Source organism: Capra hircus, chromosome 11 (genome assembly GCF_001704415.2).
Source record: "Capra hircus breed San Clemente chromosome 11, ASM170441v1, whole genome shotgun sequence".
NCBI classification, from domain to species: Eukaryota; Metazoa; Chordata; class Mammalia; order Artiodactyla; family Bovidae; genus Capra; species Capra hircus.
The window spans coordinates 46,072,397-46,081,998 of record NC_030818.1 but is presented as its reverse complement, the minus strand read 5'-3'; the positions used below and the strand labels follow the sequence as shown (position 1 = coordinate 46,081,998).

General features: G+C 56.3%; 1 protein-coding gene across 1 annotated transcript; it reads right to left on the bottom strand.

Moving 5' to 3' along the window:
- On the bottom strand, positions 303–8,727 carry NT5DC4 (5'-nucleotidase domain containing 4). Its single transcript, XM_018054714.1, is given in 16 exon segments — positions 303–450; positions 3,222–3,282; positions 3,640–3,689; positions 4,096–4,271; positions 4,440–4,512; positions 4,758–4,865; positions 5,664–5,696; positions 6,220–6,303; positions 6,562–6,615; positions 6,807–6,900; positions 7,249–7,330; positions 7,394–7,476; positions 7,680–7,775; positions 7,856–7,973; positions 8,078–8,151; positions 8,654–8,727. Coding segments are annotated over 16 exon segments (1,371 nt in total). The 3' UTR covers positions 303–339.

Genomic DNA, 9,602 nt, shown 5'->3' with positions numbered 1-9,602 from the left:
ATTTTCTAACACAACACTGCAAATCAACTATACTTCAATTAAAAAATAAATAAATATTTTCATTTGCTCTTCTTGATTCTGAATTGAGATTCATAGACAATATGATTGTCTCTATAATCTTAACAATCAATATCATACCTTAACTATAACAAACGAGAAATGAAAAGCAACATATAATAAAATTATATGTATTCCTACATGAATATTCAGGAATGATTTTACTGGAAGACAAAATAGCTCCTGCAGACCTCCCAAATAACCCCTCGGGTTGATACTGCTCCACTGGGACCCCTGCTCTAGCCCAAGAGGAGCCGCCAAGTCTCTGAGCTCCCCGGCCAGTCAGCTGGCAGCCCTCATTTTCCAGTAACTCACCCTCTGGCTGCAAGAGAAGAAGCTGAAGGCGGGAACCAGACCGGCCCTTTCTCGCTCCACTGCTGTCTCATGGGGCATCTGTAGGAACCAACACAGGAGGTGGAGGAGTGCCATTGGTGCTGAGGCCTTCCAGAGTCCCCAGTTACACATCAGTACCCCCAACGCCATCCTCTGCCCACAGCTGCCAGCTTCCTGCCCAGTGATGCTACAGAAAAGGGAGCCCAAGAAGGTCAGCAGGAGGAGGAAGTTTCTGGCAGATGGACTTCACTTCCTCAAAAATCCCAGGCAGCACTGCTGGGTAAGTTCAGGTTTCTTTAGCTCTTTCACGTGTGCACTCCGGATGCTTGTCTCTATTTTAGCAATGGTGTCTAACTGCACGGTAACGCCTCAGACCCCCCATTTTGCCTACAGGAATCCTCCAGCCTGCTCATTTAAAAGCCCAGAGATGAGATGGGGCTGCACAGTGAAAGCTCAGTGTGGCAGTGTGGTGCAGGGGACACAGTGGCCCTGGATTCAAATTCTGACTCTGCAGTCTACCTAGCAGCAGTCTGAAGCTGAGTAATTTAGGTTCTCTGCACTTCCAGTTCACCGGTGGTAAAATGAGGAGAAAAAAACCTACTTTTCTGAGTTATATTAAGCATTCAGCAGAATCAATTAGAAAAAAAAAAAAAACACCCAGCCCAGAAACATAAAATGGTTTCTCCTGCTCTCAATTATCAGGAAGGCAGCTGAGAGCGGCAAGAAAAATAAGGTTTACGGAGCCCCAGAGAACTAGCTTCAAGTCTAGATCCTTGACTGCAGACGGTACATCATCTAAGATGGAAATAATGACCGCTCATTGGGGGAAGGGACATGCATGCCCTGCGGAGCTCTGCACTGGTCAGACTCATGGCCCCCATGAACCCTGTGGCATCACTGTCGCCTTCACTTCCCTGCTCTTGACTGAGAAGCATTGCAGGTCTTCCAGAGGAAAACCGGCTGGAGTGTTTACTATGCAGTCTGCTGTTCCCTGCGATCACTGTACTGTGATTACTGAGGGTAGGGGGACCACAGCCTTCCTCCTTGAAAGCGGTATCATGTGTACTAGGGAGATAATGCAGTCTCAGTTTAAACCAGGAGTTAAAATTGAGCAGGAGGAAAACTTCCCAGCAGAGGCGTCTTATCTGTAGAACCATAACCCCTCCAGAGCATTCTTTATGAAGCAGACAGTTATCTGCAAGGGTTTGGCCCGTTTGTGCCTGGAGATGGGAGAAGGGGGTCTGGTGACCTCAAATGCTCTTGGCAGGGCCAAGCACCCACGGGTCCTTCTGGGACGGAGGTTCAGGGATGCTCGGGAGGTTCCGCAGGGACATACCAGCTCCCAGGCTGCCCGGTACAGCGAGCTGAGTGGGTGGTACAGGAAACTGAGACAGGTGGCTGTGTAGAGGTCGGCGTAGCGCATCAGCTGGCTGGAGAAAAGTGTCTGGCGGAAGCCACACCAGAACAAGCTGCCCATCACACTGTAGCACAGGTCCAGCTCCCGGCTGACTCTCTGGCAGAGAGGCAGCTCACTGATTCGAGATCCCATTCCCACCCACACCCAAGACCTGCATCACCCACAAGCAAGCCTGTCTGCCAGGGTCAGGCCCAGCTCTGCCCTCCTGGGAAACAGTCCCCTAAGAACATTGAGGCCCTCGCCCACCACAGGGAAGGAGCGGCCATGGCGCTCAGCCAGCCCGGGCTTTGGGAGGTGGGGCAGCTCTCTCTGCTTGGCCCCAGGCCCCACTCCTTGCTTTCCTGCCTGGCCCTGGAGAGCAACCAGCCTGCTCTACACTCTCAGCATCACTGACTTTCTGGTGAGACCCACACACCCAGCCCCACTCCTGCCCCACCCCCCTAGCAGGCCCCCGCCTCATTACAGGCCCTGCTTTCAGAATCTAGAAACGCATTCCATTCCCTCGTGGTTCAGTGGTTAGAAGTCCGCCTGCCAGTGCAGGGGACACGGGCTCCATCCCTGCTCCAGGAAGGTCCCACATGCCTCGGGGACAACTAAGCCTGTGCACCATAACGACTGAGCCTGTGCTCCGCGGCAAGAGAAGCCACCACAGAACGAAGCCCGTGTGCCGCAACCAGAAAAAGTCCACGCACAACAGTGAAGACTCAGGTCAGGACAATAAATAGTTCTTTTAAAAAAATAAAAGTGGTCCAATGTTACTCCCAGAGTGACCAAGGACATCCTTGTTACCCTCTCTGTGCCTCAGTTTCCCCATCTGTAAAATAAGGGTGACAATCCCTGTCCAGTCCCCCTCAAGGGGCTGTGGGAGGATTATATGGCATGAAAGCACTGAATTCCCTACAAGAGGTTCAGCCAAGATCCTGCACTATTGATCCCCACTGGGCCTGGGAAGGTCAAGTGGCCTGAACCCCTGTGGGACTCTCCCACTTCTAGTGACTGGTCAGGAATGACACTAGGGAGCATGTCCTTTCCTTACCCAGACACACCAGCGCATCCACCCTAAATCCTGTCTTCTCAGGCCCTTTGTCTTGCTGACCCCAGACTCGGGCCAGGCAGTTGGTCACATGAGGACCCAATCCAGGAGGCAGGTGGCTCTCAAGGTTAATGGTGGAGATGGAAGAACCTCAACCCTTCAAGAGCACACTGCTGTCATTCAGCATGAGGGCCAGCAGAGGGCACAGGCTGACAAGGCCCAGTGGCACTCCTGGAGATGGGGGGGGGGGTGGGGGGGTGCAGTCATAACTGGGCACTGGAGACCTGGGAAAGAGCTAATCCAGGCAGGCAACCTGGAGTCACACTCCTCACTCTCTGCCCCGCCAGGCCCATCCCCTCCTCCTCAGCACCCTGCTCTTACCTGAATCTCCCTCTCGGTGGAGTTGATGAGTTGCAGGCCTTAACCACTCCCATCTGTGTGCCTGGTGCAAAAATGGTCACTTGACCCAGGAGGAGAGGAGCTGGGGGCCCCGGAGTCTCCAAGTACAACCTCCCCAGATAGCATGGGGTGGGAGGCATTCTGCGGGCACGCAGTGGGGGTGCTGAGCTGGGTGTGTGCCCACGTGTGAGAGGGTCAGTGGTTCAGGAGGAAGGGCCTAGCGGTCAGTGTGAGCATCTCAAGGGGGTCAGAGTCCAGTTTAGTAGGGAAGCCCAGCCTGAAACAGATCGTGATTTCCTGAGCAACCAGGCATGGACCCTGCTGCCAGGCGTGGACATGGACCACCACCCTCCATCCTGCTCCCCTCCCAGGGGAGGGGGTCACAGGTCAGGGCTCTCACTGGTACAGGTCTGCTAGATGCGTGTCCAGCCTCTTCAGCATCTCCATTCGCTCTGAAAAGCAGACAGGTGATGGGGGCATGATAGCCCAGCCTACTTTGTCCTGGGCCTAGCTCAGCTAGTGAGGTCAGGGTGGAAAGATCACTGGAGTCTAACTCCACTCCCCTGCCCCGGGCCCAGCTGTGTGCATAACATCCTTACATTGAGGGAGACTCCGCCCAGGGCAGAGCAGGGAGAGCCCTGTGGGACAGATGCCTTCAGGCTGTGTGACTTTGGGCAAGACACTTAACCTCTCTGGGTCTCTGTTTCCTCGTGAAAAAACAGATCCACTCTCATAAACCACAGAGCAGACAGTATGATCATGGTCAGTATTGACCCCACATAGAGAGGGGACGATGACCATGGTGCAGGCTTTAGCGTCACTGGCCAGTGCCCCCTGCTCGTCTGCCCCCTACAACTCATCCTTCTCTCGGGCCCCAGATGCCCAGCTCCCGGGACAGCTCAGGAACCACCAGACAAGTCTGCTAGCCCTGCAGCTTCTTGGACTTGAGGATGTCCCCAAAGATGTGATCGCCGATGTATAGGATGTCCTTCCCCCGCACCCCGAGCAGCTCACATACCATGTCCGATGACCCTGCCAGACCAGGGGAGGACAGGCCCACTCACAGTCCTTCCTGTCCTAGCGAGCAGACTGGGGACAGGGGCTCCTAGTCCCGTTCTGGCAGGTAGGCCTGGGATGTGGGCTTCTAGTTGAAGGCGGGTTGCTAAGGAGGAATGGGAGGGAGGAGGGGGAAGGGGGAGCTGGTTCCTCCAGAGTAGACAGCACAGTGCTGGTGGGGGCTGGTGTAGGTACCAACACAGAGCTTGCCCGTGTCCTGGAGGGGGCAGAGGGGTGTCCTGGTCAGAGACGGTGGGGGGTTGGGCCTGGCAGGGATAGCTATGGGGTGAGGAGACAAGGGGGACACAGAGGGCCCTGAAGGAGTCCCCTCCCTGGATCCCTGCCTCTAGGGACAGAGAGCAGAGCAGCCACCACCAAGGGCAGGTCAAGCCTGAGAGGCGGGCTCCCTCCCCACAGTGCAGTCCATGGGTCAAAGAGGACAGGCCTCGACCCCTGCACTACCATACTGACCTGTCTCAGCACTGTGGCCTCCACAAAGAAGTGAGACTTCTGTGTGTCCACCACAATCAGATCAAAGTAGGACGTCCAGGGCCTGGCTGCAGCCTCAGCCTGCAGGCGGGAGGACGAGACGTGGCGGGGCACATGGCGAGGCACATGCCAACACACGCGCTCAGCCTGGAAAATCTGATTCAGGCTCTCAGCCAGGTCCTCATCCACAGCTGCCCCACCCACACCTGGCCGGGATGCCTGGCTCTGGACCGGTGAAAACTCACCAGCTCCCCCATCTCAGCCTTGGCCTCTCAGCCAGATGGGACATCCCAGGGCTCAGGAACCCAGGCCTCTGACCACCCAGCCTCCCCAGCCACGCTGGCAGGAAGTGCTCAAAAGGTATTGGCAGAGGCCAGTGTTGGATGTCTAGTGGGCTGTGTCAGCCCTTGGAGTCCCTCATAACACAGAGTCAGAGACCCAGAGACACAGGACGAGAGCACAGGTTCCTCCCCACCCCACCCCCCAGCTGGAGCCCTGCTTATGCATTAGCCGCCAGGTCCCCACAAGGTATGTCGCACTCCCCACCCCCAGGCCTGCCAAAGCCACTTCTCACCCCCTCCCTCACCCCCTTCTGCCCCATCCAGCCCCTCCCTCAAATATCTAGTCACTTTTCCAAGGTCTCCCCACCCCTCCAGGCTTCCTCCCATAGCCTGGCTGAAGTCACCAGTCTCCCACCCACTGGGGAAGTTCCAGCACCCACTGGGGAGGTTTCAATGGGCCCACTCAGGTGAAACGATCCTTCCCATACCCTTGGTTCCTCCTGGAGGAGAGAGCTGGACATGGGAGGGACCTGCAGCAAGGTGGCCTGGCCTCCCTGCCCTAGACACAGCCTCCACCAGCCAGGCCCATGGCACTCACCTCTCCAGCATCTAACAGGAAGGTCATGATGGCCTGGCAAGGACAAGGCAGGAGTTAGGGCACCTAGCTGGGTCGGACCAGGGGCTGCCAAGGCCCTCAGCCCACAGGTCACACCGGGCACCACAAGAGCACGATGGAGGGGAAATAGATAATTTCACAGAGACCCTAGGCCTCCCTGGTGGCTCAGGGGTAAAGAATCAGCCTGCAGTGCAGAAGAGGCAGGTTTGATCCCTGGGTCAGGAAGATCCCCTGGAGAAGGAAATGGCAACCCACTCCAGTGTTCTTGCCTGGGAAATCCCATGGACAGAGAAGCCTGGCTACAGTCCACAGGGTCACAGAAAGTCAGACACGACTGAGTGACTAACATTTCACTGAGACCTTAAAAGGCCAAGAAACAGAACCCAAGATACCAACCAGGCAGTGAGGGTTTCACCCCTACTGCTTTTCCACTCCCTCAGTTTCTGCAAGGCCTCAGTTTCCCCAGAGCCAGAAAGGAAAGTTCTCTGGCCCAGAGGCTGAGCTCCACCCCTCCAACCACCTCCATTTACACACTCACATCTCTGTAGTTGTAGCTGCTGTTCGTGGCCAGGAACACTTTTCCCACCTCCTTCATCTTGTCCAGCAGGACAGGGATTCATGCCTGGGGCAGAGAGAGAAGCTACCTCCAGCCCTGGGGCCTCCCAGGAGCTGCCCTGGGAGCCTGTTCTCAGGTTTCAGCCCCATGGCTGGGCAGGGGGCCCCAGGTCAGGCAGGAAGGCAAGGAACAAGGCCAGGGTGCAAAGCTCTGTCTACATCTTGAAGAAGGAACCAGAGAAAGGCAGAGCATCCCCACTGCCCTGGGGGAGGAGGGGACAAGGGGGACAAGGCTTAGTCATGACCTTAGTCTAAGGCCACTCACATCCTTCTCCAGATATTTCTCTAAGTCCTCCAAGGCCTTCTCCTTGAGACAGCCCTGCAGGAGGGAGCAGAGCTGTCTGTGAGTTCACATGCTCATGTGTGTATGTTTGTGTGTGCACACGAGCATGTGTGCACATGTCTACATCCAAGATGGAGGAACCCAGACCACCATCCTCAACCAGAAGCAGAGTGAAACCTTATGGGGTCTGGGGACCTGGATGTGGCCTGGGGTCCTGGGACACTCACCGAAAGGTGGACATAATCCATGGCATCCGTCACATCTTGGAAGAGGCTTCGGAAGGACATGAAGAGGTTCCCGTGCTGATAGCCCATGTCACAGCTGAGTCAAGCCAAGAGGGAGGCTGATAAGGGCCCCTGAGGTGACCACCACCCTGGAGCCCTACCAGCAGGACTCCTTCCATCCATAGTGAGCAGGATGCTGGGTCCATGTCCCAGCCCTCTTGGGAGGGGTGTCACCCTGCGCTGAGGGTCACCCCTTGGGGATATCGGTTATAGAGTTGGGGGCTCCCACATCTAAGGCCTTCCCACTGAGTTCTTGTAGCCCTTGGAACCCCTCAGGAAGAGCCGCTGCCTCGTGCTGGGGCCCCCACTTCAGGGCTTGGCCCCTAAGGGGAGCAGTATCCTGCTGGGTCACCCCGGGCTGGGGGAGGGAAAGGGCTCAGAATGCACTTGATGTAGGGAGCAGCCAGAGAAGAAGTCTTTCAGGCAGGCAGAGAGGTAGGTTTCCGGGAGTGGGGAGAGCAGTCAGTCTCTGGTCCAAGGATCCAGGCCAGAGCCGGAATTACCTCACCATCAGCCCTCACCAGGCAGGCTGAAGAGCGTGTTGAGGATGTGAAACCGCTGCAGATCATCCCCCTTAATGAACTTGCTGGGGTAGAAGCTGCAGACCTCCGCCCTGGGGACGGAGTGAGCACTGTGCCCTGATGGCTCCTCCACAGCGCCCCCCCAGTGGTCGGCCAGGCCCTGCCACTCCTTCGCCCCTCTCCCCATCTTCCTGTCCCTCTTGCTGGCATTGCCGAGCCCCTGCTGTGTGCTTGACTCAGCCCCCAGCCCCACCGTCTTTCCTGTAGCATCCTTGCCCCCGAGCCGGTGCCTTACTCCGAGAAGGAGGAGAAGCCGTGGGTGCCCAGCAGCACGTTTCCGTGGGCATCCACCTTCAGCAGGTTTCCGTAGAGCGCGTCGAATACCAGCCCCCTGGGTGAGGGCACAGAGGCTGTGAATGGGGTGCCGGGCCGGGACTCGGCTCAGCATCCCGCCCCCCGGGCCCTGCTCACCTGGTGGGGAAGGTGGGATCGTAGGTGTAGCGCAGGATCTCGTGCGGGTACCCTATGCACACCAGGTGCTCCAGCAGCATCTCGAAGGCCAGTGTCTCGTAAGCCAGGGACTTGTAAGCTGCAGGCCGAGCAGACCCAGGCCCATTGGTGCCCATTCCCCAGCCGGCACCCCTGGCCACCAATTCCTCACTCGCTACTCCCACCCCTCCCCCTCTCCGCTACCAGCCAGAGTGTAGTCCATGTCAAAGCCGAAGCAGCCAGTCTTCCCCATCGCCAGGCTGCGGTTGACAAAAATCCTGGAAAGGGGAGAGTGTCCTCAAACTCCAAGGGCCAGGGCTTCCCTGGGCCTGCGGTGTCTGAACACGTGTGTGTATCTGAACACGTGTGCCAGTGTGTGCAGGGCTCCTCTCACCGTGGCAGTGTGCTGGGGGCATCCCCAAGAGCAAGGATGTGCCCTGGTCAGTGGGGGTGTCACTTTCCTAATTGAGGTCACTGTGTCCAAGCTCAGAGATGTTGCGTTTGTCCCAGGTGGGCAGCACAAAGCACCAGGTCTGGGGGTGGGGGAGGGGGAGAGCCCCTCCCCCCACTGAGTGTACACAGTCAGTTTTCCATGTGGTCAGCCACTGCCCACCTACAGGAGGATGTTCCCTTTCGAGAGCAGGGGCTTGCCTGTGTTTTGAGTGTCATCATCTCTGTGTCTTTGAAGGAGTCAGTCCCAGGGCTGCTGTCTTGTGTGGGGTGTGTCGGGAAATGGGGTGTTTATCATGATCCCCTCAGCTCCCCCATCCATCTCACCACTGATGCCAGTCCGGCTCCAGGGCCTGCGGCTCCCCTCTGGGCTCTCTTAGCTCTCCCCCGTCCACACTGGCCATCGCCGCCAGGAGTGAGAAGGCAGTGGTTCCTTCTGCTGTCACCTGCCCACCATCAGTGGTGTCCAGCAGCTCCCCTGTCCCTCACACCTTCAGACACCACTGCTGGCCCTGCTGGCCCCACCCTGGGCCCCATCTCCTCCTCGTCTCAGGGAGGAGTCAGCCAGGACAGTCTCTGGTGTCCCTTCTGTTCCTTAAGTGCCTGTGCCTGACTCTTTGAGACTCCAGGGACTGCAGCCCTCCAGGATCCTCTGTCCATGGGCTTTCCCAGGCAAGAATACTGGAGTGGGCTGCCATTTCCTCCCTCAGGAAATTTTCCCAACTCAGGGATCGAACCCACATCTCTTGTATCTTTTGCACTGGCAGACTAGTTCTTTACCAGCTGAGCCATCAGGAAAGCCCCTGTTTTTTAAGAGAGAAAGCAGTAATAAGGAAGAACAATTCATCTATATTATACTGTCTTCACTTCTTGGATTTATGCATCCAAGGACCACAATGACCTAGAATGCAGCAGAGAACTCAGAGTGCAACAAACATGGGGTTGCAAAGGCAGGAGACTCATGTGCTTTAAAAATAAAAGACTGTCCCATGCCAGAGGGTACCAGAGAGAAGCATTTTAAGAGCTTTGAGGTACTGTTCTGAGAACATCTTTCTGTTCCTGAGTAGTGTGGTCCACTGTTAGAACACTTAGAGTTTCTTTACCGTAGCTCCAGGTTACTGTGCTGAACTCTGAGAAATTTTCCTTGGAGTATCATCTGAATATCAAGTTTGCTTGCCACATTTGTGGCTTCCTCAAAGCAAAATTCATGATAAACTTTGATATTTTCCATCACTTCACTTACTGAATGCAGGTGACAGTCAAGCTATTGGCTGCTCAG